The sequence below is a fragment of the Leptomonas pyrrhocoris genome, assembly GCF_001293395.1.
Source record: "Leptomonas pyrrhocoris isolate H10 chromosome Unknown, whole genome shotgun sequence".
NCBI lineage: Eukaryota > Euglenozoa > Kinetoplastea > Trypanosomatida > Trypanosomatidae > Leptomonas > Leptomonas pyrrhocoris.
This window is the reverse complement of record NW_015438381.1, coordinates 494,970-522,467: the sequence shown is the minus strand read 5'-3', so window position 1 is coordinate 522,467 and position 27,498 is coordinate 494,970. Positions and strand designations below refer to the sequence as shown.

The 27,498-nt window shown below is 57.1% G+C and overlaps 12 protein-coding genes across 20 annotated transcripts; all 12 read left to right on the top strand.

The window, feature by feature from the left end:
- Positions 1-326: 326 nt before the first annotated feature.
- Positions 327-1,562, top strand: ABB37_08651 (hypothetical protein; the record flags this gene model as incomplete). The annotated part of the gene is made up of 1 exon (XM_015807727.1): positions 327-1,562. The coding sequence occupies exon 1, from the start codon at positions 459-461 to the stop codon at positions 1,560-1,562; it is 1,104 nt and encodes a 367-aa protein (XP_015653809.1). The 5' UTR covers positions 327-458.
- Positions 1,563-2,133: 571 nt separating this feature from the next.
- On the top strand, positions 2,134-4,303 carry ABB37_08650 (Glycerol-3-phosphate dehydrogenase-like protein; the record flags this gene model as incomplete). 2 transcript variants are annotated; one of them, XM_015807726.1, is made up of 1 exon in its annotated part: positions 2,134-4,303. In XM_015807726.1, the coding sequence occupies exon 1, from the start codon at positions 2,684-2,686 to the stop codon at positions 4,301-4,303; it is 1,620 nt and encodes a 539-aa protein (XP_015653808.1). In that variant the 5' UTR covers positions 2,134-2,683. The 2 variants fall into 2 exon arrangements, with proteins under 2 accessions (XP_015653808.1, XP_015653807.1); XM_015807725.1 differs by having other exon boundaries at positions 2,136-4,303.
- Positions 4,304-5,373: 1,070 nt separating this feature from the next.
- ABB37_08649 (hypothetical protein) lies at positions 5,374-7,555 on the top strand (the record flags this gene model as incomplete). Of its 2 annotated transcripts, none has more annotated exons than XM_015807724.1 (1): positions 5,374-7,555. In XM_015807724.1, exon 1 carries the CDS (start codon positions 5,999-6,001, stop codon positions 7,553-7,555), a length of 1,557 nt encoding a protein of 518 aa, XP_015653806.1. In that variant the 5' UTR covers positions 5,374-5,998. The 2 variants fall into 2 exon arrangements, with proteins under 2 accessions (XP_015653806.1, XP_015653805.1); XM_015807723.1 differs by having other exon boundaries at positions 5,620-7,555.
- A 918-nt stretch (positions 7,556-8,473) lies between these two features.
- Positions 8,474-11,029, top strand: ABB37_08648 (putative surface antigen protein; the record flags this gene model as incomplete). The annotated part of the gene is made up of 1 exon (XM_015807722.1): positions 8,474-11,029. One exon carries the CDS (start codon positions 8,474-8,476, stop codon positions 11,027-11,029), a length of 2,556 nt encoding a protein of 851 aa, XP_015653804.1.
- Positions 11,030-12,578: 1,549 nt separating this feature from the next.
- Positions 12,579-13,509, top strand: ABB37_08647 (hypothetical protein; the record flags this gene model as incomplete). 2 transcript variants are annotated; one of them, XM_015807721.1, is made up of 1 exon in its annotated part: positions 12,579-13,509. In XM_015807721.1, the coding sequence occupies exon 1, from the start codon at positions 12,865-12,867 to the stop codon at positions 13,507-13,509; it is 645 nt and encodes a 214-aa protein (XP_015653803.1). In that variant the 5' UTR covers positions 12,579-12,864. The 2 variants fall into 2 exon arrangements, with proteins under 2 accessions (XP_015653803.1, XP_015653802.1); XM_015807720.1 differs by having other exon boundaries at positions 12,626-13,509.
- Positions 13,510-14,464: 955 nt separating this feature from the next.
- On the top strand, positions 14,465-16,110 carry ABB37_08646 (hypothetical protein; the record flags this gene model as incomplete). 2 transcript variants are annotated; one of them, XM_015807719.1, is made up of 1 exon in its annotated part: positions 14,465-16,110. In XM_015807719.1, exon 1 carries the CDS (start codon positions 14,956-14,958, stop codon positions 16,108-16,110), a length of 1,155 nt encoding a protein of 384 aa, XP_015653801.1. In that variant the 5' UTR covers positions 14,465-14,955. The 2 variants fall into 2 exon arrangements, with proteins under 2 accessions (XP_015653801.1, XP_015653800.1); XM_015807718.1 differs by having other exon boundaries at positions 14,637-16,110.
- A 560-nt stretch (positions 16,111-16,670) lies between these two features.
- ABB37_08645 (putative zeta tubulin) lies at positions 16,671-18,923 on the top strand (the record flags this gene model as incomplete). Its single annotated transcript, XM_015807717.1, has 1 exon — positions 16,671-18,923. The coding sequence occupies exon 1, from the start codon at positions 16,848-16,850 to the stop codon at positions 18,921-18,923; it is 2,076 nt and encodes a 691-aa protein (XP_015653799.1). The 5' UTR covers positions 16,671-16,847.
- Positions 18,924-19,505: 582 nt separating this feature from the next.
- On the top strand, positions 19,506-21,296 carry ABB37_08644 (putative mitochondrial hypothetical protein; the record flags this gene model as incomplete). 3 transcript variants are annotated; one of them, XM_015807716.1, is made up of 1 exon in its annotated part: positions 19,506-21,296. In XM_015807716.1, exon 1 carries the CDS (start codon positions 19,665-19,667, stop codon positions 21,294-21,296), a length of 1,632 nt encoding a protein of 543 aa, XP_015653798.1. In that variant the 5' UTR covers positions 19,506-19,664. The 3 variants fall into 3 exon arrangements, with proteins under 3 accessions (XP_015653798.1, XP_015653797.1, XP_015653796.1); XM_015807715.1 differs by having other exon boundaries at positions 19,534-21,296; XM_015807714.1 differs by having other exon boundaries at positions 19,587-21,296.
- Positions 21,297-21,578: 282 nt separating this feature from the next.
- Positions 21,579-22,009, top strand: ABB37_08643 (RNA polymerase subunit putative (RPB); the record flags this gene model as incomplete). 3 transcript variants are annotated; one of them, XM_015807713.1, is made up of 1 exon in its annotated part: positions 21,579-22,009. In XM_015807713.1, the coding sequence occupies exon 1, from the start codon at positions 21,734-21,736 to the stop codon at positions 22,007-22,009; it is 276 nt and encodes a 91-aa protein (XP_015653795.1). In that variant the 5' UTR covers positions 21,579-21,733. The 3 variants fall into 3 exon arrangements, with proteins under 3 accessions (XP_015653795.1, XP_015653794.1, XP_015653793.1); XM_015807712.1 differs by having other exon boundaries at positions 21,582-22,009; XM_015807711.1 differs by having other exon boundaries at positions 21,622-22,009.
- A 544-nt stretch (positions 22,010-22,553) lies between these two features.
- ABB37_08642 (hypothetical protein) lies at positions 22,554-22,957 on the top strand (the record flags this gene model as incomplete). The annotated part of the gene is made up of 1 exon (XM_015807710.1): positions 22,554-22,957. The coding sequence occupies exon 1, from the start codon at positions 22,730-22,732 to the stop codon at positions 22,955-22,957; it is 228 nt and encodes a 75-aa protein (XP_015653792.1). The 5' UTR covers positions 22,554-22,729.
- A 543-nt stretch (positions 22,958-23,500) lies between these two features.
- Positions 23,501-25,264, top strand: ABB37_08641 (hypothetical protein; the record flags this gene model as incomplete). The annotated part of the gene is made up of 1 exon (XM_015807709.1): positions 23,501-25,264. Exon 1 carries the CDS (start codon positions 23,702-23,704, stop codon positions 25,262-25,264), a length of 1,563 nt encoding a protein of 520 aa, XP_015653791.1. The 5' UTR covers positions 23,501-23,701.
- A 522-nt stretch (positions 25,265-25,786) lies between these two features.
- Positions 25,787-27,401, top strand: ABB37_08640 (putative mitochondrial hypothetical protein; the record flags this gene model as incomplete). The annotated part of the gene is made up of 1 exon (XM_015807708.1): positions 25,787-27,401. The coding sequence occupies exon 1, from the start codon at positions 26,313-26,315 to the stop codon at positions 27,399-27,401; it is 1,089 nt and encodes a 362-aa protein (XP_015653790.1). The 5' UTR covers positions 25,787-26,312.
- Positions 27,402-27,498: the final 97 nt, after the last annotated feature.

The following is a 27,498-nucleotide window of genomic DNA, read 5'->3' as shown; positions in this document are numbered from 1 at the left end:
GTTCGCGGCGTATCGGAGCTCTGTGGGCCGTTGGGCTTGATGGCGCTGCTTTCCCGTGTTCGGCGATGGTGGAGTTGTCGAGGCGGTGGATCTTACCTCGTCTTTGACGATCGCCACCCACCGGGAGCGACTGCGTCGGGTAGAGCCAGGTGATGCTAACATACACAGGCTTTAATATATTTGCGACATTCTTAGACGAATTGCGTTGGCTCTTGCTCTCCTCTCCTCTCCTCTCTCTCTCTCACTGTACTCTGGTGCTGTCTGCGCGCTCTCTCGTGTCGTACGTACGCACTCGTACGCTCTTCTTCTTCTTTAATGTTTTTAAAGCTCCAAGTGCAGCTCAAACGCCCCTCTTTTCTTTCGTCAACGTCGGCAGCACGTAGCGTGTGTGTGTGTGTGTGCCTGTGTGTTGACGGGAAAAGAAACAACAAGCACACAGCAACAACAACAAAAGAAAAATGTTAGGCGGTCGCCACTTTCAGAAGAAGTTCGACAAGAAGCAGAAGAAGAAGAATGCAAAGAGAGAAGGTCAGCCCCATGCGCACGGCAAGAGCCCAGGCGGTGGCGATGCGCCGGCCGCGCTGAAGAAGAAGGACGGGAGCAACGTCAAAGGCCCCATTGTGTCGTATGGCGACGTAACGGCCTCTCGCGACTCGGCCAACAATCGCAAGAATATTCCCTTCTCCAGTGCGATGGAGGAGAAGATGTACCGCAAGGCGCACCGCGTACCGAAGTACAACGCTATTGTGAACCCGACGCAGCAGAATTTGGCGAAGGCGACGGGGGCGAGCAGCGCGGCACAGCGACGGCGTGTGCTGCGCCAGAAGGGCGACGACGAGCTGCTCGACCACTTCCGCAACCGCCTGAACGCCAGCACTTTTCGTCTGCTGAACGAGCAGGTGTACGCCGCCCCGACGACGCTGGCGAGCCGGCTGCTGCGCGATGAGGCGACCTTCAAGGACTACCACACCGGGTATCACCAGCAGCTCGTGCAGTGGCCCATCAACCCCAATAGCGTCATAGTGGAATCGCTGCTCGGCGACCGCCGTGGCCGATTTCTCGCGAACAAAGGCAAGAGCATGCCCGGGTACATTCCACCTTCCTGGGTGGTGGCGGACATGGGCTGCGGGGAGGCCCAGATCGCCGCGGCGCTGAAGCCGAAGGGCTACACGGTGCACTCGTTCGACTTCTGCGCACTGAACCCGAACGTGACGGTGGCGGACACAACGAAGGTTCCATTAGAGAGCAACAGCGTGGACGTGTGTGTCTTTTCCTTAAGTCTCATGTCGACCGACTACGAAAGGAGCCTATTTGAGGCGTTCCGCATTTTGAAGCCGAAGCGTTTGCTTAAGATTATCGAGGTGCGCTCACGCGTGCCGTTCCCGCGCAAGTTTGCCGAGATGGTCGAGGACATCGGCTTCGATGTCGACTACACGGATGTGGCGGGCGATTACTTCGTCGTGTTTGACTTCATAAAGAGGGACGGACAGGCGAAGGCGAACACGGAGTTGCGTCATCGACCGGGCGACGTGCTCGTGCCGTCCTTGTATAAGAAGCGATGAGAAGCCTGCGACGCACCGTGTTGCGGTCCTTGTGGTTGCTGCGGTGTTCTTCGGTAATAACGATTGAAATTGTTAAATAATCTGCGATTAACCAAGCCGAGTACATCATAGCACTTTTGCATAGTAGTCAGGAACAGGTCCTAATATCGAGAAGGCGTGTGCGTGGGTGTGAGGTGGGTGCGCTGCTCACCTTTCGTTGCTAGGTGCGTTTCGGGGTTTCCAAAAGAACACTGCTCAGACCTGCTTTTTTTTTTGCCGTTGGTGCTGACGTTGTTGGAGATGTCTCTCTCTCTCTCGGCAGACGAGACAAAGAAATAAGCAAAGTGGAAACTCTTCTTTATCTCTCCTTCAGCATTCAGCCTCTGTCAATAATAGTAGAGGAGTTTGACTTCCCTCTTCTCCTTTCCTTTATTATTATTATTATTATTATCTGATAGTCGCGGAACGCACCGGCGGTGGACAACGGCGATTCTACTCCTTCTCTTCTTTACCCGTTCCTCTTATTTTAATTCTCCTCTTCATGGAGTGCATCGGCCCTACTTTGTTCCTGCTTGCGAAATAATTAAAACGAGAGGCGAAATCGTGAAGAGCGGGGGCCTCGCCTTACAGTGTGCGCGACACGAGTGTTGACGTAACGCAGATAGCTCGTCCTGTCTTGACTTGCCGGCGCAGAAGCTTGTGCGTGACTCACGGCGCCCCCTTCGCGGTTCCCCTTTCCCACCTGCTGAAGCTGAAACGCACTTCGTAGGTAAATGAGCCGCAGGAGCCGTCGCCTCCACGTACGTCTCGTGCGTGCCGCAGCGGTGGCAGCGAGCGCCGCTTTCCTCTATCGTCGATGGCAGCTGCGTGCCTTCGGCGTGTACCCCGCCTCCGCCTATCACTCCCCGTCTCCCTCCTCCGCACCAACATCAGCCCCCGAAGAAGCTGCGCAGCCGTTGTCGACAACACGGCGCAGTCGTTGGTCGCGCCTGCTGTCTAGTTCACCTGACAAGCCCTTCGACGTGCTTGTGGTCGGTGGCGGCCTCATCGGACTTTACACGGCCGTCGACGCGGCACAAAGGGGCCTGCACGTGGCGTTGATAGACGCGGCGGATATTGGATCTGGCAGCACCACATCTCACATGCCCGCCGTTTCTCCTGGTGCGTTCCCCTACGTGCAACGTGCCATCCGTCAGCGCGACGCAGGCTGGCTGCGTGCCGCGGTGACCACGATGGCGGAGGAGACGACCTGGCAAAATGTGGCGGCTTCTTGTGTGCTCGCACCGGACACGGTACGTCAGCGAGTGCAAACTCGCCTGGCACGCGTACGGCGCTACTTTGGTCGAAGCAGGGAAGTGGCAGCGAACGGTGGAAGCGACGGAGGGGTGTCGGTGCGGACGGCCACCACGTTACTCCCCGCGCTGCACTCTTTAGAGATGTTCGAGTACGTCTGCGCAGCCGTGATCAGCACCGCGCTGAGCGTCTTCTGCGGACCAATGCGTCCAGTCTCGGTCCTCTCTACCGCTGCGGTGGAGCGTCGCTTGCCGGCACTCGGGTCGAACGCCGCCTGTCCTTCTCGCAGTCCTGCGGTGCGCGTAAAGGGCGGGGTGGTCACCAGCAACACGAGCATCGCGACGCACACCGCCGCGGTGGCCTTGGCGCTGACAGCGGAGCAGCTGGGCGTGGCGTTGTGCACCTACGCCCCTATCGTTCACCTTCGCGAGCAAACGGCAACGGAAAATAACGTGCCGAATGGGAAGCGTGGAAGTAGTGCGCAGGAGGTGCAGGCGGGACACGGGCTCACATCGTGGCTTGTTGGTCCGTCAGTGGAGCGCACGTCCGCTGCCGGCCCGTCAACGATTTTTGTTGCCCACGTGCGGGACGCCCTCTCCGCCGGCAGCGAGGTTGACCGCAGTGGCAGCCGCACCCCGGCTTCGGCGTCGACGCCTTTTCTTTTGCGCTGGCTCGCGCCACGTACCGTCATAACGGCGTCGTCGACGACTACGCCCGCGCTTGTTGCGCACACGCAGAAGGGCCACGCGTATGAGGCGGCGGCGGTATCGACCGCCTCCTCCGCCGCCGCCGTCGTCTACGCGCGGAGCGTCGTGAACTGCACTGGTTGCGACGTGGACGCGGTGAAGACCCTCTTCGACGGCAACGCTCGCGATGCCGTGCCCGCCGCCTTTGCCGGGTACCTGACTTACTCCTACCTGGTTGCACCAGCAGACGCCGTCTACGCAGCTCCTGCCGCGGCTCAGCCGGAAGATCACAGCCATTCGACGGATGCCACGAAGGCTGCATTGACGTCACCGCTTTCCCAGTCCACGCGTACCACCGGCCTGCATTTCAGCTCCCCTCGTCTCAGCTTCGCCTCAGCGATGGTGCTGCCGTGGTGGGACCGATGTGTGCTGCTCGGGCCGAGTATTTCACCTCTTCCGCTCCTGCGCCGCAGCGAGAACGCCGTAGCTGCTGCAGGTGCCGCACCAGACGCGTTCCCGCAACGGGGGGCACGGGGACTCTGCGAGTGCACTGGAAGGCTCCTATGTGGTGCAGTCCGTGGATGGCTACGCGGCGCAGCGAGAGCGGGTCGTGACGATGCTGGCCAGCTGTGGCGTCGCGGTCGACGCGTCACGACTGCTCTCGTGCGTGTCGCAAGTCGTCCCTTACGTGAAGAGCCCAAAGGAGGTGCCTTTCCAGAGAGAGTTGCTGGACAAGGGCTACGCACTGCGCTTCTCGTCTGTCCCGGTGCAGGAGCGCGATGACGCGCCCACACCGGAAGCCGTTCGTCCTTCGCCCACTCCAAGTGAGATAAGTCGCCATGACGAGGAAAAGCGCCACCGTGACGTCGCCCTTCTTCACGTGTATGGCGGCTCCCCCGTGCTGGCGCGGCGCATTGCCGAGGACGCGGTGAACGCGCTGGTGCGCCATCCGGCGCTAGTAGCCGCTGCCCGTGAGCAGCAGCTGCATCGGTGCCGCACTCATCGCCTGCTGCTCACCACGCCGCCTTCCCTTGCAAAAGAAGCCGCTCTACCCGATGAGAAGGCCGAGTCTCGGCTGGAGGCGTTAATCCTCGATACCTACGCGGAGCGGCTGGTAGATGTGGTGGCGCGGCGCACACACGTTGCCTACACGAGCCCCGATGACGCCATGCGCGCGCTGCCGTCGATTGCTGCGGTGATGCGCCGGTTGAAGGGGTGGTCAGCGGAGCAGATGGAGGCGGAGGTGGACGCGGCGCGTCGTCTTGTCGCCTCCATCGCTGTCGTCGCGCCTACGGCTGCCTCGTGAGGTTTGCAGAGGGCGGATCTAAAATACATATATATATTTCTTTCTGAAAGCACTGGACCTGGACTTCTTGTTTCCAGTGTGTGTTTCTGCCGTCGTTGCGTGTCATCACATTCCACGTCAAATATACATATATATATATCGTGCAACGGAAACAAACCTGTCCTCAGCAAAGGAGTGAGGGGGAAGGGTGCTGTACTTCGCCTTTCTCCGCAGGCAAAAACCGGAAGGAGAGAGGGGGAGGGCACACGTGTTCAATCCGGCAGACTTTTTTTGTTTGTGCTTCTGCTGTGCTTTCTTTTGCTGACGAGCGATGAAGCGAGGGGGGAGATGAAAAGTGGCGTCTGCGTATTGTTTGTCTCCCGCCGTTCAATGATGATTGGCGATGCTCGTTAAACCACACGGTGTAACGCAACTTCGCATGTTTTTTTTTTCTCCCTTTTAGACGGAGTAAAAGATAGTAAACCGTGCTCACGGCAATGCATTCTCTATCGTCGCTTTCCACGTTGTGTCCCCACTCTTGATGCTCCTCCTTCCCCTTTCCTTGGCAGAAAAAGTTGTTTTGAGTACTACAGCTCTACCGTTGCCTTTCTTCTTTCGTTGATTTTCGTATACACCTCCTTGTTCCCCAAACATAGCGGAACTTCAGTTGGAACGCAGCAGCTGCCTCGACAGCAGGAACGAGCAAACACACTTCGCTCTCTCCTCCTCCCTCTTCTTTTTCTTTCTTTTGCTGCTGTATCTCTTTTCGTTTTTCCCTTTTCTCTCTATCTCTTTCTTTTCTTCGTTGAAAATAGTTTTGATTTGTGGCTCTCGTCTCACATCGCACGAGGTCACACACGACCCGTTGAAGCCCCCTTTTCTATTACTCACCGCCTATCAGCGTCCAGCTGACCCCCTCCTCCCTTGTGTGTGGGTATGTGTGGAGGTTTTTCAAGACCCGCTTTCCGAGCTCCCTTCGCACTTCTTCTTCCGCACCTCCTTCGTGGCTGAGTCCCACTCCGACCCTTTTTTCCCCGCAGAGAACACGCATCGAAACGAGGCGAAGGAATCCGACAATCCGTGCTGTTTTTGTTTTTCTGCCTTGTATCTTATTATTGTTTAGGGAGAGTTATCCCTCTCCTTCATATACACACACACACACACACATACAGAGATACTCACCCATGCAAGCGATGGCGTCCAACACGATTGGAAGCTTCTACTACTTTGCCTACGGCACCTATGTCGATCCGGAGGTGATGAAGCCGGCCCTCGCCGCGGTGTCAGACGGCGCCGTCCCCGTTGTCTTGCACGCCCGGCCCGCCCTTCTACCTGGCTATCGACTTGTGTGCGACGCTGTCAGTGTGGAGGGCCCGCGGTTCGGACGCCTGAACATTTGCCCCTACGCCTTAGTGCCGCAAGAGCCCGCCGCCGTACGCGACAAGGGCGCGCACCACACCTCGAGGCACCACGGCAGCCACCGGGACGACTCGCACGAGTGCGTGGCGGCCTTCCGTGACGGCGTGCGTGGCGTGCTCTACGAGCTGCCGGCAAACATGCGCACCCCGCTGCTGCAGGCCGTCGCACGCGAAGGGTCCTTCAACGTGTACGGCACGCTGACCTGCTTCGAGCTTGACGACGTGCGTCACGGCGGGCAGAACGCGGATGCTGCCATGCACGAGGCGCTCGTCATCGCCGCGCTGGACCTGCCGCTGCTGGAGCGCAAGTACGTCCTGGAAAAGATGATGACGCTGCGGTGGATGGCGCTGCCGGCCCCGCAGGATGTCACGGCGCCGCCTGGGCTGGCATCCACCGCTGCCGCCCCCACCGCAGGTGCAGAGGCGCATAAAGCGAACACCGGCAACGCGACAAGCAACGAGAGCGGCTCGTGCGGTGACAACCGCAGCAGCGGCGCCGCGGTGGTATTTCGCTGGCCTGGGCTGCACTGGTGTAACTGCATTAGCTCCCAATGCGTCGCCCCAAGTCGTGCGTACGTCGCGGCGATTCAAAAGGCGTACACGGAGTACCTGCTGCTGCAGACCGCCACCGAAGAGGACGCGGAGGGGCAGGAGAAGCACAAGAAGGACGAGGAAAGCGCACACGCCGGCGAGGGCAATGGGGGGGACTGCGTCTCCTACGGACAGGCCATTTACCGCCTCGTGTACATGCGTGCGCGCGACACGGCGAAGGATCCGCTGGAGGCGAAAACGTGGTATTTCGCCTACGGGTCCAACCTGTCGTGGGAGCAGGTGTCTCTCCGCATTGGGCCACCGTACCAGCGTCGGGCGGTGAAGCTGCGCGACTACGTACTCGTGCCCAACAAAACTCCCTTGGATCAAATCAAGTACGCGTCGTTTGGCTACTGCAACGTCGAGCCGGTCGAGGTGCGAGAGGAAAAGGTGGCGAAGGGGCTCGTGAAGCACCACAGCACGATGCCGCCGTACGTGTGTGGGGCGGCCTATGAGATCAGCATGGCGCAGTTGGAGATGATGGACGGCTACGAAAGGGGCTACGACAGGGAGTGGCTGCGCTGCACCGACCTGCACGACCCCGACGCCGCGCCGTGGGACTGCTGGACGTACATTGCACAAGAAACCTCCGAGGATCTTCTGCCGTCGCGGGAGTACCTCGCACGCGTCCTGGAAGGGGCGGACATTCTTCCGCTGGAGTACATTGAGGGGATCCGCGCAATCCCAACCAACCCCCTGCGCAGCCCGCGTCAGGAGCGGCGCCTACGGAAAGAACTTTAGCCGCTTTTCTTCTTCATCACTTTTCTTTTCTTTTCTTTCACGAAAGGGTCTTTCTTTGGGCTGAATGAGAGAGAGTGCTTCCTCTTCGGCTGTGGTGGTGAGTGGGTGCGCGGAGGAGCGCAAAACCTCTGGTCGGCCCCGTAAAAGCCCTCGCACGGACGCGACCAGACTTCATGACCCCCCCCCTCGTCTTTTCTGTATTCTTTTTAGTAGCTGTTATTATTATTATCATTAAGATTTAAGTGGCGTACAGGGGTGGGGTATCATCGCACCAGCTACTACACAAGCACACACACGCAAATGGCCGAAGCAAAGCAAACAAACAAACAAAAGGTCCACTACCGGGGATGGATATTTATAGCCGTCCCTCTCGCAGCTATGAATGGCGTTCCGGACAAGGTGAGATGCGCGGAACTCGCCCCATATCTTTCTGCGACTCCGCCGTGGCTCTGACGCCGACTGTTGTGCACAGCAAAAAAAAACTGCCGTGCTCGTCCTCCGACGAGCCTATGTGGAAAAGAGGGAAACACATGCTCACGAACACACATGCACACACATTACTTTATCGCTTATTCCTCTCCTGTTCTCACACCACGACGATGATGACGCGTATTATCATTATTTCTTCCGTGCTCGTGAAGTATGACAGATAGAAGAAGAAGCTAACCTGTCCATAGCGCTTGGCTTCGATAACTCACAAAAGGACAAGCTGAAAACAAGAAGCATTCACACCGCCGAGTAATACAGTATTTGATTCACACCAGATCCGCGTGACACGTAGGAACCTACAAGGAAGAAAGCGGCTGGATCGGCCGCTGATTCTCTGTCCGATTTTTGCGTTGCTGACTCCCTCTGCAGTTCCATTCATATTTTTTTTGAAGAAGCTGCTTTTCATGAGTACCTTCCAAAAGAGGCCTAATGCTTTCAACGGACCGCCATCAAGGGCGACGGCGTGGATGCGCATCCTTGACGATGGCGTTGTTGGTGCTGCACCTGATGTGTGCACCGCGGCTCGCCTCGGCGTGCAACTCCATGGACTGCTACACGCCATCGCAGCAGACAAACACGCTTCAGTTTCTCAACTTGATTCGGACAGCCTTTACGTTGGACCTCGGCTCGCAAGATGACTTTTGTGAATGGCGCGGTGTGACCTGCGGGGAGCAAGGCGTAGATGTCGTGTTGACGCACGACAAGCTCCGCGACACGCTGCCGCAGCTTCGCAGCGACATCGACGCCTCTGAAGTGATGCTACGCCTGGTCGACTTCTCGTCCAATACGTACCTGGTGGGGGCGCTGCCGATGAGCTGGGCTACGGTGACGCAGCTTCAAGTCGTGTATCTGCGCAGCACCGGCATCACAGGGTCGGTGCCAGCGGACTGGTCTGCTCTGGCGTTGTTGATGGACTTTGATATCTCCAACACATCGATGTCGGGCACCCTCCCACCCGAGTGGAGCTCCTTGACTCGCCTGCAGGCGTTTAACGGGAGCAGCACGCGGCTGAGCGGCACGCTCCCGTCGACGTGGAAAGCCATGAAGTTGATGGCGAAGTTCGACGTATCGCGCACAGGCGTTAACGGAAAGCTCCCACCGGAGTGGGCGGCCATGACCCGTATGACACGTGTCTCGCTGACCTCGACGGGCGTTGCGGGCTCGCTGCCGACACTGTGGGGACTCATGACGATGCTGGCGCACTTCGATGCCTCACACACCCTCGTAAGCGGTACCGTGCCGTTGGCGTGGTTCTCCATGCCCAAGTTACAAACGTTCAACGTGTCGCACACGCACCTGAGCGGCGTGCTTCCGGCCTTGCTGTTGCTTTTGCCAAGCATAACGCACCTGGATATGTCCCACACGGACGTCTCTGGTGGTCTCACGTGGCTGTGGCGCAACATGAAGTCGCTGATCAGCCTCCGAATTCAGAACACCGGCATTGGTGGCAGTCTGCCATATCAGTGGTCGACGATGACCGCCTTGACAGACTTCAACGCCTCCTCTACTGCCATCACGGGAACGCTGCCCTCGGTGTGGCGCAGCATGAGTCAGATGACCAGCTTCGATGTCTCGAACACCGACATCGCTGGTTCACTCCCTGCCGAATGGAGTGCCATGACGGCCTTGGAAGTGTTGAAGGTATCCAGCACCGGCATCAGCGGCACGATTCCTGATGTCTGGTCCGGCCTGAGGTCTTTGCGGGTGATCGACGTATCCAACACGTCGATCAGCGGGACTCTTTCCGATGCCTGGGGCGCCATGTCGAACATGACGTGCGTGAACGTGGCGCACACGAATATCTCGGGCGGGCTTCCTGTGGCGTGGGCTTCGCTGACGTCGTTGGCAAACTTTCACGCATCCGGGTCCGCCGTCCGCGGCACTCTCCCACCGGAGTGGGCCGCCCTCACCTCGCTGTCCAGCTTCAACGTGTCGAACACCTCCATCTCGGGCACCCTGCCTTCTCCGTGGAGCTCGTTGACGAAGATGCAGATGCTTGACGTGACCGACACCTCGGTGAACGGGACGCTGCCCTCTTCATGGAGTGCCCTGACGAGCATGACTTGTTTCGCCGCCTCTAGAACGAGCATGTCTGGACGCCTTCCGCCATCCTGGGTTGCGATGACGCTGCTTCGGCAGTTTGCCGCAGACGGCACGAACATCAGCGGCGCGCTCCCACAGCGGTGGGCGGGGCTGTCTAACTTAGCACGCTTTAGCATCTCTGACAGCCGCGTGAGGGGCTACCTGCCGAAGTTGTGGGGCTCCATGACGTCCATGGGTCACTTCAACGTGTCAGGGACGGACCTGGATGGCAGCCTGCCGCGCTCCTGGAGTACGATGACCTCCCTCGCCACCTTCTCGGTTGCCCAGACAAGAATTGGTGGCACGCTGCCGCCGGAGTGGTCCACCATGCGAGAGTTGCAGGTCTTCGACGTCTCTGGCACACCGATCGCGGGCACGATCCCCGACACGTGGGGCACGCTGAGACCACTGAAGGAGGTTCATCTTGACGGCACGGGAGTGACGTGTTGTCTGCCCTACGAGTGGCTGTGCAGCAAGAGCTTCACGCCGAGCAGCGTTGGTTTGACGGCGAAGGCGTCGGATGCGTGTACGGCAGCCATGGAGGTGTGCCGGGCTTCCTCGGACACGTACACCACCGGGTGCGCCGCCTACACCCCTCCCAAGTCTACTCGGTCGTCGTCTTCAGGTTTTCCGGTATGGGCCGTTATCGTGATTGTGCTGGGCGGCGCTGCTGTTCTCTTTGTGCCGCTGACCTTCTTGTGGTGCTGGCTCATGCACGGGGGCCGCAATTGGCAAGATAATCTTTCCTCCGTCGACTCACGCGCATCGCAGGAGCTGGACGAGGACCACGACGCGGATGGGACGCTGTCTGAAGCGGCGGCGACCTCCACTGGCTCGGACGATTGCGCCGGCGTGCCGCCCGCCCCCCCCCCCCCCAACGCGAGCCCGCTTACGTCTTCTTAAGTGCGTGCTGTGCAGCCTTTTTCAAGCCTCACCGTGCGCGCTGCGCAACGTGGAGTGTATTGCCGCTGCTGCTGCTCCCCCCTCCCCATTTCTCTTTCACTTTCAGCAACTCTGTTTCGTCCCTTTTGTGTGTGTGTACATCCGTGTGATTCTGAAGGACATCTATCAATCTAAACTGCAGCCTGTGTGGGTGTGTATATATGATATTCCTCTTTCGATAAGTTCGTTTCAGCTGCGAACACGTGTGTGTGTGTGTGTGTGTGTGTGTGTGTCTGCTGACTTACCCGTATTTTGATCTCCACGAGCCTCTGCCTTTCTCACCGTTCCCTGATTCGGCCTCCCATTCTTTGTGGGGCGAGGAGCCCACGCACACCCGCACTCTTTCTTCGGTAAATGAAAAAAGAACGCTGTCGCAGTTTTATATCTTATTATCTCTTTCCTTTTTCTTTTTGGCAGTAGAAGCCGTTGACAAAAATAGAATCGTTCTTTCCTCCGCCCTCACAAAGATATATATATATATATATATGTATATATGGTTAAGGAAGTAGACCACGTCCAGACGTGCCGCTGTGTGTGCAGACTCTGCCAAGCGGAGATACGTTGCGGCGTGTCTCTTGCCGTGCCATACCCGCACAACAAAGTTTTTGTTTTACATTTTTCTCTTCTCGTTCTTCTCTTCCTTCCTTCGCGGTGCGGCGTTGAATCCCAGCATCGTTGCACCAGCATGTGCGTATAGATTATGTAGGCTTATTTTTTGTGTGTGTGTGTTGGTGTTGTTGTTTGTTTTGCCTGAAAATGAGCCTCTCAACACGTGTCTCCGCTTCTGACCTTCGCAGCAGCTGAGGAGCACCGTGTGAAAATATGTGAAAGAGAGACACCGTTTTTCCCCCTCTTTTTTTGATGTTACACGCGGAAGGGCATGCTTGTAACCGTTTATTCTTTTGTTGGTAGTGCTTTTATCCGTGTGCGCCAGCATTAGCGTATTTCGTTTTTAAAGCCATTCGATTTCTATGGGTTTGAGGAGACACCTTTGGAATCTAGCAGTTCATGTTATTTTTCTTGTTGTTTTGTTTATGATGTGTTCTTCTTCTCTTTCCCTTTTGATGTTATTTCCTTTTTATTCTCTCTATGCGGTAAGTACTCTCATTTTATTCCCTTTAAAGCCCGCCATTTGCTGTATGTGCAGCTGCCACGCTTGCAGCTCATCACTGTATCTAAAACAAAACAAAATAAATGAATCGCTTCTGTTTTGATTTGCTAGCGCCGTTTGTCGCACCCCTTTCGAAGGGGACGACTGCGAAACCGTCATGTTGGATCGGAGCTGGGAGTGAACAATGCCTGTAGGGGGTTGTCGCCTCCTCTCCTTCTCTGTCCCTCTGCACGTCTCAAGCGATGGGTGTGTGGAACGCTCTCTCTCACAGCTACGTTAACTAAAAGGGGCGCTCAGGGAGTCAGCTTCTTCTCTGTTGTTTTCAAACGCTCCTCTCCGCTTTTTGTTCTACCTTTCTCCAACTGCGTCTCTCTTCTGTACACGTAATCCCTGGCGCGAGGGTACCTTTGCGGTGTGTTCACCTCTCCGCTCGTCGCGGTTCCGTAGCCCAGACATCGTAGCCCTTCCACAGAGCAGAAGCCTGTTCTTCTTAGAAAACTATTCTGCACATCCGCCGATTTCCTCAGCATGCAGACGGAGTACAAGTTCAACGCCGAGGAGCTGTTTCACGATCCGCCGATGAACATCCCGGAGCGCGCGCTCGACTACGGCCGTCGCGGCAGTACTCCATAGGTCGAGCATCGTCGTCCCACCAGTCACCCCGCACATCCACGTGCGTCAACGCATGCGGCGTCGTTTATCGTGGTCTAAACGCCGGAGCCGAGCTTTGTGCCTGACACGGTGGACCCGTCGCCCTGTCGAGCACACCGCGCGTAGACTGATTGTGCTGCGACGGGCCACGGATGCGCTGAACAGCGCATCTTATATATATCTGTATGTGTACCATTTTTCGTTGGTAAGAGGATTCAATGGGTTATTGTCTCCGTTTTGTTCATTTTTTCTTTCTTTCTCCATACGAAACCGCCAAATGCTTCTATCTTATTACTATTATTATTGTTATTTGGGGTTTCTACTCCTCTGCTTTGCTCTCACCCAACCCACTCCGACTGCTCTTGACCTTCTCTTGTGGTCCTCCCCTGTGTGTGTGTGTGGGCTGCCTCTCTTTCTCTCTCTCTACATATCAGTTTTTTTTTCTCTTTTTTTTTTGCTTAAGTACTCCACTCATTTTGTTTTTGTTGCTGTCACTGTTGCCGTGGCGTGTGGCTCCTTCTTTTCCTTTCTCCCCTCCCCCCTCCTCCCCCCTCCCTCTGCCATCACCATCCCCACCACCCTTCGTCGCGTGTTTTCCCGTGACGTTGACGGACGGCGACTTTGCGGGTGCTTTGGTTCTGTTTTCTTTTTCTTTCTTTGGCAGTACGTAAAACCGTAGAATAAAGGGAAAGGGGCGCCATGCGGGGCGGGAGAAATTATACAACGCAACGAGAAGAATCCGCTGTTACTCCGACATATCCGCCTACTCGCAACGCTTCTTATTTGTGTATTTATTCAAGACGCCGTTTTCCCTTTCTGACACACTTTTGGTTTGCGATTGAGGTGAGGGAGGGGAGGGAGGGAGGGGGGCGGGACGGGGGGAATGATGAAGACTGGACTGTAGGTGGGGGCGATGCGTGCGCCGAACCCATTGTGTTTCCAGCAGCGGCTTCCCTCACGAAGACTCGCTGCACGCCTCTCTGTTCTAGCCAATCCGTTTTCATCTCCTCCTTTCTGTTTGTTTCTGAACATATTTGCCTACACGACGGCATGTTCTCCTTCTGCTTGGGTTTTCCCCTGCTTTTTGTTGTTCAGCAGCAAGTCAAACGTCTCCGTAGAGCCGATAACGCTGCTTTCTTATGGTCATCTACCCCCTCATTACACACTCACACGTGTGCGTAACACGGTGCTCCTTCATTGATTCTTTTTGATATGCGCAACGGCTAAAGAAAAGGAAAAAGAAGAAGAGTAAGAGTAAGAAATGCATAATAATAATAGAGACCCTGTTACCGTTGTGCGTGCACGGGTATACGAAGTAAATAACGGTGTCGGAGGGGAAGGTCTAGAAGATCTTTGTGCCCATTATATATATATATATATATATATATATATGCACGCACGCATGTACGCAAAGCTGTTGTGATTAATATAATTCCACGATTTCGAGCGCCTCATCTGTTCTTCATTGTTCGACTTGTGATGCCTAATGTTTCAGGTAATGAACAATACGAACATGATGTGCATGTATACAGTGTGAAGTTGTCTTCGAGAACAAATACTGCGTATCTAGAGTTTGCGCGAGCGAAAGCTAGTCAATCTATCTCTTATACCGTGTTACCACGCCTCCGTCTTCAGCGATCTACACGAATTTGATTGTTGGCGCCGTTTTCCTGTTCTCCACAACACGCACTCCTTATTACTTTTTGTTAAAGAACCGAAAGCAGCATTGTTCACTGCGCCTACTCTCCTCCACTTTTATTTCCTCGGCCCTTATGTGTTTCAACTTGGTTTTATTTTGTATTTGAAGAGGAAGAATCTGGTCAAGGGGTCTTTTTTTCTTGTTGTCCTTTCGAGCGTCTGCATTGCCGATTGCGCGGCGCAGGCCTCCACGCAGCGTCGCGAACTCTCAGCCAGCGTACGTAGACTTCCTACTGCACAGAGCGGTAGAAACAAACGTCACATACACACACACACACTTCATAGAAGTCGATCGAGCAGCGTGGGAAGTGACGCGGTAGAACAACAAGAGAAGACGAGCTCTATCATTGTATAAGAGCTTCGGGGCTCCCTTGTACCAGCCCACTCCAGTTTTCGAATATATAGACATATATATTTCAACAACACGATGGAGCTGTCGCTCTATCATGAGCACTACGGCGTGCGCTACGCCCCTCGCGGGCTCGCCGCGTGGCTCTTCTACGTCATCTGTCTTCTCGCCATCCTCGTCATTCCGTTTATTATCGGTCTCGCGATGCAGAACTTTTGGGTGGAAACGAATTACTTTTATGAGATGCCCCACGTCACCTTCACCGAGCGGTGCGCGCTGCGTGTGAGCACCGTCCTCGGCGAGGAGTACCTCTGGACTTGCTCGGAGCTCGTCAACGCGGCACTGCTCGGGACGCCGTTGAGCCTCACGCCGTACTTCGCGCTCTACGAGGAGGACAGAGACGGCGATGGCAGGACAGATGTAGTGAACTTCTTGATCAGCTTTCCCCTCGGTAACTCAACAGACAGCTCCATTTACGGCGGCGGTGGCGGGGTGGCAGCGCCGACCACCGTGCGCGACGCCGTGCTCGACGTGACCTTTCTACCGGAGTTTGTCTACTACATCAAGCACTACCTCGTGAAGGTGAACATGACAGCTGCACCGTTGCTGCGCTACACGCGCTTGCCTCTGCAGCGCAACGCGGGTTCCGTCACCACCACTGTGGACGTGGGGGACGGCGGCGGCGGCAGTGCGAGTGCGAGCTCCGTTACGTCCACCACCTTCGCCTGGAGCGGTGCCCCTGTGTGCGCTGTGACGAAGGCCGACATGCTTTTTCACTCCACCGAGAGCCTCATCAACTCCCCCTACGTGTCCTACCAGCACACCTACACCGGAAGCCCGTTAGCGGAGCAGTCACTCCAGCCGGCTGATTTGGCCGACCTTTCACAATTTGCCAGCGCGTACACCTCGCGCAATCAGTCGGTCGTGTTGCGCCCGTTTGTGGAGACATCTGGCGGGCTGGAGTTGCTACAGCGGGACAGCACCGTCGTGCGGGGTTTGTGGGAGGACTTGGATGACCTGAACGCCTTTACGTGGTACATCCAACTGCGCATCCCAAAGGCAGCGGTGCAGTACGTGCCCTCGTACGCGGAGGTGCTGAAGTGGGGCTGGATTCAGTACTTCGTGATTGGCTACATTATTCAGTGGTTCCTGTGGAAGGTACGCATGGTGCTGGTGAAGATGGGCCTGATCGACTCACGTGCGGCGTTTAGCGTGATGCGCCGGCAATACTAGCAGCTCCAAGAGGAATACCTTGGGTAACGTATACTCTTTAAATATATAGAAATCGTTCATTACGCACGTGTACGTTGCAGCAGCCAGAAACGGGCTCCCCTTTCCCTCACCCCCCTTCCCTCTTCTGCATTGGCCATTGGAAGCCGGTGGCGTTGAGTGTTGGAACCGATATAGACCTTTGCTTACCCTGTGTGTGTTGTCAGAGCGAAATCGAAGCGGCAATCCGCCAGGAAAGCCGAAGCGGTGTTCCCCCCCCCCTCCCCCACTTTTTTCTCCCGTACTGACGAGCACGCATGTGCGGCGAACCACGTGTGCTCCATTTTCTGTCGTCAAAGACTTGAAACACAGATGAAACAAGACGATTTCTTAGCGTCACGTTGGCCGCGGTTGTTCTCCGCTGGATAGACTCCTGACAGGGAATTGTTTCGCTGCAGCCGTCGCTTTCCCTCCTTCCCCCTTTCCTCTTTATTGCTGTTGGTGTAGCGGCGGCGGCCACATCCACTCATCTCGCCTTCCATTCACTCTTTTGCCTTCTACACTGTCTCCATCGGTTTGCCCAAGCAGCACAAAGAAAAAGACATCGCCTTGCGATGCATTCGGTGTGCAGCCAGACAGCTCACTGCGTTGTATAGAACAAAAGAGAAGACCGAATATATATATACATACATTTCAGCTACTCGAGCAGGCTTCGCTCCGCTTCATCGGATTACCTGAAATTTATCTCCCATTTAGGTGCAATGGCGATCGTTGTGGTGCTGGTCGGCCAGTGCGGCAACCAGTTCGGCGATGAGCTCTTCACTCAGTTGGCACTCTGCACCGGCATCACTTCCAGCTCCAGCCCGACTTCGAAAGCGGCCAAAACAGCTCTCCCCTCCGTCGCGTCGCCCTCTGCCTCCTCCTCTGTGGTCTCTCCCTTCTTCACACGCGATGGCATGGCCCGCTGCGTCCTCGTCGACACGGAGCCGAAGGTTGTCTTGGGGGTTCGCCAGCGCCACGCCAACTTCATGAGACAGGAGAACGTGATTCACGGCCAGTCCGGCCGCGGCAACAATTGGGGCCTCGGCTACCACGGGGTGAAGACGGCGGGCAGCAAGCGCAACGAGGACAACGCCGCGGTGCAGCGCGCCTTCCGCAACATCGCCCGCGACCAGCGCGAGGACGACGACAACGTGCTGGGCAAAGCGCTGCAGGCCATCTACCGCGAAACACGCCGCACGAGTGACGCGGACGACGGCACGGGCGGCTTTGAGGCGATCGTGATTATGCACAGCCTCGTTGGCGGCACCGGCAGCGGGCTTGCCTCGCGGCTGACGGAGCGGCTGCGGTTGTACTTCACGGCACCGCCGCCTGGTCAGCAAATCGATGAGGTGTACGAGTCGACGATGATGCGCATTGACGGCTTCGATGGCGGTCTGTACGGGGCACAGCGGCGGGCGCGGCACCTCGTGAACGTCGCCGTCGCACCCCAGGTGGTCGGCGAGGTCGCCACGCAGGGCCTGAATGCGGCCCTCACGCTGCACGTTTTGCAGAAGCACGCCGATGCAGTTGTGCTGCTGCGCAACGATGACGCGATGGCGCCTGGGGAGGTGCGGGGGAGCAGCGTCTGCGACGGTGCCTCGGTCCTGCATCGGTGCGTGACCTTCAAAGAGGCGAACGAGGTTCTGGTCGCGCTGCTGCTGCCGGTCCTGCGCTACGGCGTGGAGGTGGGCTGCATTACCCAACTGCTCACGCAGTGCATTCCTCCGGGCTACCGACGGACCACCGGTGGAAATAAAATACTGACGCTGCTCCCCACGCCACAGCGGAGCTACGCCGCCCTGCGGCAGTGTGTCCATCGCGCGCTCTTCTGCGCCATTGAGGGCGGCCGCGTGTTTATGCCAGGCTACAAGCCAACGGTGCCGATCGAGGACCTGCTGAGCAAGACGGCCCAGCAGCTGTCGAGCAGTCAGCCGCGTCGGGCGTCCAACGCCAATGGTAACGGCAGGACCGCGGGCTTTACCGGCGGCACCAAAGCCAAGCTAAAGCCGTCCCCTAGCACACGCAAGGGGCCACCACCATCGTCTGCCCAACAGCCGCGGCAATCCACAATAGCAACAACAAGCTCCTCCACTTCACGCACGCGCATTACAGGCGAGGATACGGACAGCTACGAGGTAGTCCCCTACGTGAGGCAACGTCGGCTGTCGGGGCAGCGGCAGCGGCAGCAACTCGGGTTTCGCGTCGAGGACGAAGGCGGGGTGGCGCGAGCGGTGCCGTCGTCCGCGAAAGGGCCGTTTGCCTCCGCGAGTGCCTCCGCGTCTTCCGCGCGTCGACCACTGGTGACTCCGTTCTCTTCTCCGCCAGCCAAGGCGCGGTCACGGGTGCAGGCGCCTGTGCGTGCGGTGGCAACGCGTCTGCGTTACGGCGATGAGGAGAGAGAGGGAGAAAGGGACGAAAGAGACAGAAGCTCTTGCATAGAAGGCGACGAGCAGCACGACGCCGACGGCGACGGGGGCGAAGAGCAGGAGGACGCGAACCGACGGGTCTTTCAGCGGTGCAGTACCAAGATCCCTCCGCCGCTCTACCGCCACTATCAGCAGCTGTCTCGTGCCCCTGTGACGAAGATGTTTGAGACAATTGACGGCGTGCTTTTGCTGAATGAGGCTGTGGAGCTGGATCGCAGAGTACTTTTCCCACTGCTGAAGTCCGCCGCGTTGAAGGTGTCGTCGGGGGCTTTCATGTCGTCGTATGAGGACGTTGGGGTGACCTCCGAGCGCGTGACGCGTTCTATTCGCGAAGTCGCAGAGGTCATGGCAGACTCCGAAGCGCTGTGAAAAGGCGAGAAGGGGGGAGGGGGTGGGGGAGAAGGCGATCCTCTCGCTCTCTCTTGATGTTCATTCTTGGGGGTGTGACGGCCATCATCCGAGTCGTGAAGCCACCGATGGACCATTTCACCTGCCCCTGCTCTCTCGTTCCTTTTTGTTTTTCTTCCTTTGCGTTAGACTGCTGATGTTGAACAATCGTAGAGAATTCCTTTTTTCCTGTTTTCTTTAATCCCACTCTTTCGGTTGTTGCTGTTGATGGGTCCCGTTGGTAGACATGCACGCCTCTTTCGCCACACCGTGTGATGGAGGAGATATTAACAAAAGTAAAAGGTAGCTTGCCAATTCCAAAGTCGCGGCATATGTCTTCGGAGTCTAACCTCCTTTTTCTTTTCAAGAAAAGCTACTGTGGATGCCAGCGAGAACGCTCCACCGAGGCGACACAGAAGCCAGAAGTCACCGTTGCGATGCTTCTCGCACCGGTACCCCCCCCCCCCCGCCAAGAGCAGCCGGGTTGATCTGCCTCCCCTCTTTCCTTCTCTTTCTCTTTTTCTCCTTTCATTTTTGTTTTTCTCTCTTCTTACTGCGTCTCAAGCATGCGCATTTTGATGCCGGTATTGCAGCACGTCATCAACACCGCTTTGGGTTTACTTGACTGATTTAAAAAAAGAATTAGAAGGAAAACGGGAAACACTGAGTTTCACCCTTTGTCATTCGCACCTATTCATTCAAAGCAGCGGGCACTCCGTGCGCATGAAGTGGCCGACGCATCAGCTCACCACAATAAGGGCGCGACGTGTGGCTGCTGCCCCGGCCCTGCGCGTCTTCGTATCCTCCCACCCGCTCCTACACGCCTCCTTCCACAACTCACCCACCGCCCTGTGCAGTCCGCGCGCGTCCTTCGTCATTCCTCCGGTGGAGCGGCTAACCAGTCCGCGGTCCCCTCGCCTCTCCAGTAGCTACGTTGACGCGGGGCACGGCCGGAGCGCCACCGGAAGCGCGGGAAAAGAAGATGACTGCACGGATGGATTTCGCTTCGCGGTGAAGATGGACGAACGCGGACTGCACGATCACGGCGTGACGCCCGAGGCGAAGGACTTCATCGCGGATGCGGAGGAGGAGTACAGAGCTAGCTCCGCGTATCTGCACGAGGTGCCGGGTGGGCCGAGTTTGCCAGAGACGGAAAGCTACATCGATGCCGCAACAGGGCAGGAGGTGACGTCTCGCCGCATCGCGGCCCCGTTTGGGGAAACTTACATACCTTCCAACAAAGAACGCTTTGCGAGCCGCGGCCACGCCGGTGAGTTGGCCCGGCAGCGCGATGTCGTCGACAAACCTTTTATGTTAGACGAGCACGCGCAACTCAACTTGAAGAAGGAGCGTCAGCTGATGGAGCTGCTCGACGCACCGATGCCAGCGCTGGAGAAAGCAGAGGAGGTGGCGCATTTCTTGCTCGAAAGCTTCTACCCACAAGCCTTGGCCCTGCAGCCGCGTACCGGCGAGTCGATCATGCTGCTCTACTCCCAGGCGAGTTACCTGAAGCGACTCAACGGCCCGCCGGGTGCAACGGAGAACAGCGCGGCGACTCCGCAGCTCGCAGCGGGTCCGCGCGCCGCGTCGCCGCTCGCCGCGCAGGACGTGGTGTTTCTGTCCGACATGCGACTGCTCTACACGCATCAGAAGCGTTGCTTTGTGTGCCCGACCCCGCTACTGCTGGAGCACTTAATGGTGGCCCTCAGCGTCGTGGCGGAGCCGAGCACGCCAGCATTTCACCTTGCAAATCGATTGCTGCTAGACGCGGATCGCTTTGTGCTCTTGCCGACCCGCACCACGTACACCGCCTTCCTCAAAGTATGTCAGGTGAACAACGCGATGCAGTTTGCGCTGGCGCGGTACACTGACGCGCTGCAGGCGCTGCAGCTGCCCGTCGATGCGCCGATGCTGACGGCGCTGCTGAAAGGGTTGAATGAGAGCGGCTATGTGGAGGAGGCGGTGGCGCTGCTGGCGCGCGTGGCGCACGTGCCGGTGTCGACGCCGCTGCTGAACGCCTCTCTCGAAACGCTTCTCTTGTCCGACCAGGCCCTCTCGTGCTTTTCTCTTTTTGACTCTATGAGCGACTCCCCGACGAAGCCGGATGCGGCGACCTACACGCTTCTTCTCCTCGCCTGTGAGAAGTCGGGACAGTGGAAGCGGGTGACGGCGATCTTGTCGGACATGCAGCAGCGTCGTGTGCGCGGAGATGCGCGGACGCTGAACTTGCTGTTAAAAGGTCTGCTGCAGGAGCGGCTGCACAGCTTTGCCGCGCAGCTCTATCAAACAATGCAGGTGAAGCACGTGCCGGTGTGGCCCGCGCTGGAGGCCGGTGTGCGACCGCTGCTGCGTTAACGAAGTGTGGCAGATACCTGTTGGCTGGGCTGGCTGTTTGCTGTTCTTCTTCACAACTTCTTTGTAATGCACCTTCGTAATGGAAAAGGGTGGAAAATAGAAAAATACAAACAGGGCAGAGTGAAGTTTGTAGGTGGGCTGTGCGAAAAAAAACCCCTCAAAAGGAGGACTCAAACCCGTGCCGGCCTCGGTGGTCCCTTTCCCATGTCCCCATCTCCACTGTGGAATTCTTCTTCGTATTTTCGACTCCACATTCATCGGTCTTTTCTCTTCCTTTTCCAAGCAGCTCGCACTCCCGCAACCTCTACTCTTACATTGCATGGAAGCCTCTCTGCTGCAGCTGCTTTCATCTTCTGCTCGTACGCTCTCGCTTTCTTGTGACTAGGTGCATCGCCCCTCCACCCCCTCCCCCTGCTGCTGTCGGCTGGTAATGCGTCATGGCGGCCCTTCCCGTTAAAACAGAGATCAATCAGGAGTCCAAGTACGGCAGCACGCAGGACTCCAAGGGCAACATCTTTGCCGCGCAGGACGTCGCCAACCTGGGCCGCGACGACGGCGAAGAAGGCACACTCTACGTCTGCGGCAACTGCACCGCCCAACTGTACTTCCGGCCCGACTCCCGCCTGCTGTGCCCAAACTGCTCACACATCACCGGCGCCTCTACGGTGTTTTACAAGATCCGCACGGAGTCCACCACGTACGACACCATCTAACGCCGCACTCACCAACAGCTTCTTCGAAAACCGTGAACGCAAATATCGGTCCCGCTCCTCAACGTACTGAGACGATCGAAGCAGGCGGAGGTTTCTGTGTCACGTGAAAGCTCTTGTGTGTGTGTGTGTGGAAGGTGTTTTTAAGCTGTGTTGTGTCAGCAGGGATGAAGCAAGTTCGTTGCCTTGTCCTTGGAGGCTATTCCTTTTTACTGTTCTCGATGTGAGTCGATCATACCCGACAGCCATTTGCTAATCAATAATAATAATAAAGAACGCCATAACTTTTAACGAGTGCCCGTGAGGTGTGCGGCACCTCGTGACATTGCGCATGGTTTTTGCGCTCAGTGTCCACACTAGCATATATATATGTGCGTTATCTGAGCAACACCTTTCGCTGGAACGCTGAAGCTCACGTCTTCCCTGATAAGAAGAAAAGGGAAAACAAAGAAATGTAGCCGGACTTGAGGAAGGGAGTGACTTTTCTTTTCCTATTTCTTCTCTTCTCCTCTCTCTGTTTCTGTTTTTCCCTCTCTTTGTGTTCTCAGTTGCCGGCATAAAGCCCCTCATCTGCTCCTGCAGCGTACGTACTCCCCGTGCCGCGACGCACCTTCGTGGGTCCCATTATCAAAAGAAACCTGATCGGCAACGCGAACCTGCTCCGCCTGCCCTGCGCCCGTCGAGAGGCGCTGCAAATCTGGCGCGAAAGCAGACCTCCCCTCCATGAGCAACTTCCCCAGTCCCACCGCCTCCACGACTGGTCGGGTGGGCGGCAAGGACGAGCCAGCGGAGCCGCAGTGCGTGTGTGCGACATGTATGATGCGCCTGCCGATGCCCCGCTCCTCTTCCATCTTTACGTCTTTTCAGTGCCCGCAGTGCCGCATGAACGGCATGGACGCGAAGCTGCTCTATATCCGACGCTCCCAGCCCGTTGAGCACTCCACGCGCTGAGAGGACGGAGAAAAGAAAAGGAACCCCAGATTGCGGGTTGAAGAAGACGTGTTGTTTTCCACTTGGTCCTCGGTGGGATTTCCTGCAGTCCTTTTTAATCGTCTCTCTCTCTCTCTGTGTGGAAGGGGGGGGGGTCGTGGTGTGATAACCTTTTCTTCGTGTAAACCGTTTAAAGTAGATTGCGTTGACAACTGAGGTCTTGAACTGCTTCATCTTGTCGAGTACAGAAACAACGCGTTCCATGCAACCGCGCGACGGTCGCACACAGAGATCAGCGTGCAGCGCTTCCTTGCGTCAAATCTTTTCTCTTTTGATAGGAGAGAGGAAGATGGGAGAGAGGAGAGGGGAGAGTTAACTACAGGTCACATTAGCCTTCTTGTCTGCATGTGGAACAACACAGCTGTAAAAAAAAACTGTTCTTTCTCATGAGTTGTGCCTCTTCGCTTTTTCTGAAATGAATAACCAGTGCGCGCTCAACGACCTCCCTTACATTGCCTCACACTCTCTCTGTGTTTTTCTAATAACTGCTCTATATCAAAAACAGGTGTCTTCTGAATGATCGGAAGCGTTGTGTGCTTCTTCGCTCCCTTCAAACAAAACTAGCAGTATCGTACTGCGGACTTCTTCCCTTTTTTTTTGGGAGCAAGACGCTGTATTTCCTAAATACGCTCATCGTCAGCAACGGACACCAGCTGCGGTGACACATCCACGTATTAATACCGCTCTTCTCTTTCTATCCCTTCGATGTCGCTGGAAGCCCTCATCGAGGCGATTCACGCCTCTCCGGTGCGCCTTTCGTTGTGCATCTGCGGAGCCGGTGCCGGCGCTGTCGCACGCCTCACGCAGGTGGCGGAGTGCAGCCGCACCCTTCTCGAGGCAGACGTGCTGTACCACCGTGCCTCTACCCGAATCGCGCTGGACGGGCTGCCGAAGCACCTCGTCAGCATCGAAGCCGCTCGCCGCCTCGCGCAGCACGCCTTCAACGTCAGTCGCACCGTGGCCACGGCGGAGGCCCGAGTGAAGACACCATCGAAAGAAAAAGCTCATCAAAGGGGAAGTTATCTGTTTGGCATCGGTGCCACCTCCGCCGTGAAGACGAGTCGGGCACGTCGCAGCGGGGATCAGGTATTTGTGTCGGTATGGGGCGGTGCGGTGCTCCCCCACACGTTTGATGCGCACGCTCTCGAGCAGGACACGATGGAGGAGGCGGTGGGAGGCGTCTTTGACTACCACATGCACATGCCCGACAGTCTGGACCGTGCGGGACAGGACAAACAGGTGGAGTTGATGGTGCTGCACGCGATTGCCGACACTGTCGCGCGCACCAGCCGCGCAGGTCCGACGTCTCTCCTTCACTCGCTGTTGCCTGTATCCTCCAAGGGATCTACCTCGACCTCGATGGATGGAGCAGCAGCAGAGAAGCCGACGCGGCTGTGCGCCGTTCCTGCACTCAGTGGCCCGCATCGAATATCGCTCGACACGGCGCATGAGATGGCAGAGGCGATTCAGGCCGTGCTGTCCTACCACCCTGCGCCTGGAAAGCCGGAGGACGTGTGCGTGCTGTGGAACCGGTATGGGGAGCTGCGGTGGGCGGAGCACCTGCCGTACGATGGGGAGTGGAACGAGCTGGAAGTCAGCACACCAACCGAAGCCCACTCCTCTGCTCCCGCAACCGTCGAAGCGATGCGGCCACTGCGCCTGCTCTACCCCGGCTCCTTCAACCCCCTGCACTACGGTCACACCGAGCTCGTCCAGGCCGCCATACGCGTGCTTCGTCAGCAGCCGTCGTACCAGCACGACCCGTACGTCCCCGTCCAGGTCACCTACGAGATTGCTGTGAAGGTGGTGGACAAGGGCGCGATCGCCTGCAGGGACCTGCAACGGCGTGTCGCGCAGTTCCTCGAACGCGGCGAGCGCGTCGCCGTGACAAACGCTACCCTTTTCATCAGCAAAGCCAGCCTTTTCCCCGGGCACGGTTTTCTGATCGGCATCGACACAGCGGTGCGGGTGGTGGACCCGCAGTACTACAGCACGAGCACCGACCCCCACGAGGCGGAGGCGGCGATGGTTGCCGCCCTCCAACGCGACATTGGCGATCGTGGGTGCTACTTCGTGGTGGGCGGCCGCCAGATGAGCGACACGACAGGCTGGCAGGACCTGACGACGCTGTCGATTCCCGCCGCGATTCGTCACCTGTTCGTGGGCATCTCCGACGAGGAGTTTCGCGTGGACATCAGCTCGACGGAGCTGCGGGCGAAGAAGCGGGCTCGTCTTCACCCACACCCGGAGGCGCACTCAAACATGTAGCGGTGGCGGGTCCTACATCAAAGTAGACAAAAATCAAAATACACTTTAACGTCTTTTTTTTTTCTCCTTGCGCAGAGAGGTTTTCGGCCTGCCTCTTTGCATACATCGACTGTGTTTTTTTTTTCCTTCTCCGTTGTGATTTAAAGAGGAGGATGAGGGAGGCTGAAACTGTCTGATGTCAGCCTACGAACAGTGTCGCCGGCGCACTTGCGTTGCCTCACTTCGCGGAAAGAAAAGAAAGGAAGAAGGAAGGGCCAATGTGAAGGATGGAGATGGACCGCGTTTTCATGTTTTTTTTTTTGCTTAAATTGCGATGTCGTGCACTCATGTCGTTGCTTTCAAGGAACTACGTTATGATGTATGTGGTCTTAAAGCCCGACATGTATGTTGAAGAGGCACGCGTCTCTATTTCTATTAAAGTCCTGCACCACCTGCTTTGTCTATTTGTCTCTTTGTCTCTTTTTTACTATTATTTCCTCCCCCCTCCTCCTTCTCTATCATCTGTTGCCTCGCTGCGTAATAGTAATACGTTTGGGCGTACTGTTGCCGTCGCTGCTGCTGCTGCTGTGTTCACGACAGCGTCTTCCTCTTCTTTTTCGGGGGGTTTCAAAAATTAGAGAAAACCGCAGTCTCGGTGTACACGCGTGTGCTGCCGTCTTCCACAGCTTTCTGTGGGAGTTTTTTCTGTGTGTGTGTGTGATAGGCGTCCCACGTCGTTTCGTCCATCCACCCCCCCCCCTCCACAGCCGTCTCCCACGCGAGATCGGCCATCGGACTTCGCTGTCCGTTCATTAAAGCTGTGTTGGCTCTTCTCTTCCGCCGAGCGACGCTGTCCGGAATAGAAAAATGTTGTCGCGCTGCGCCGTCCTGCGGCGGGTGTACAGCCGCAAAAACAAACAGCCGCAGCTGATGACGAACTTCACGAAGGTCTCCAACATGAACAAGGCCGAGAAGGTGAAGAGCGAAACGGTCGACGGCGATGTCGTGAAGGGGCGGGGCCGGTGTGCACCGCCGCTCGCACAGTGCCCTGAAGGAGGCCATCGACAAGATGGAGCACCCCGCGATTTGGCTGTGGTACCCGTGGCGCAAGAACCCAGAGCCGCCAACGCCGTACATGCCCTCGCGGCGCGCTCTCAAGAACCTCCACGGCGCCGTCTTCGCCGATCTTAGCCCGGTGCACAAGAAGAAGCAGGAGCAGATGCTCTACGGCGTCAACATCCCCGAAACGCGAACCATGAAGTTCGAGCAGCAGCACCCCCTGCTCGCCACGGCGCTGAAGCAGCTCGACGGCCAGCCGAAGGGCTTCCCGTTTTGGTACAAGAAGTACCCCACTCGCCGCCACGCCTACGAGCAGCGCTTCAGCGTGCCGGCGGAGATGCTTGAGGGCTACAACGACGACATCAAGAAGGCGCTGAGCGCGAGCATGATGACCATCCAGGAAAAGCAGTTTGCGCAGGAGGCGATGTACATGGAGCGCTACGCCGAGCACGACTTCGATACCACCAGCCCGGCGGTGTTGGCGGTGAAGCGCGCGCTGAAGGTGCGGGTGCTGCGCAACCACCTCCTCACGAACCCGCACAACAACATCGTCAAGACGATTCTCGCCAACACGGAGCGAAAGCTGAAGCACGCCCTGCGCCGCCTCCGCAAGGTGGACTTTAAGAAGTACTGGGAGATCATTCGCGACCACGACGTGCAGGATGTGTTGCAGCCGCCAAACCTGGTGACGTACCGACAGGGCTCGTACTGGAGGTACGACTGGAATGCCGGGCTCGCCATTAGCACGCAGCTGGCCGACGTGTTGGACCCGCGTGGGCTGAATGGGTGTGTGGAGACCGGCCGCTCCCGCTCCGAGGTGGCACGCGATCTCGGGCTGTCCTACACGCGTCCGCTGCAGGACAACGAGAAGAAGCAGCTGTCCGACCAGGCCCTCTACTACGAGCGCCTGGCGAAGTTCAAGATGGAGCAGCCGGAGGCGGCGCGGGCGCAGGAGCGGGAGCGCTTCGTGCGTAAGTTCTCCGGTATGTTCCTCAAGATGGACCTCAAGTCAGGGGCACCGGACTTCCCGAGCACGTATCGCAAGCTGCTCGGCACGCAGGTGGCACGCTGGGCGTCGAAGCGGCACGGGCCGATGTAAGGAGGAAAAGACGGAGGAGAATGTGTATCACAGCTCTGTTGTTGTTGTATGCCACTTTTAGTCGTCACGTGTGTGTGAGCACGTGGACTGTGCGGGA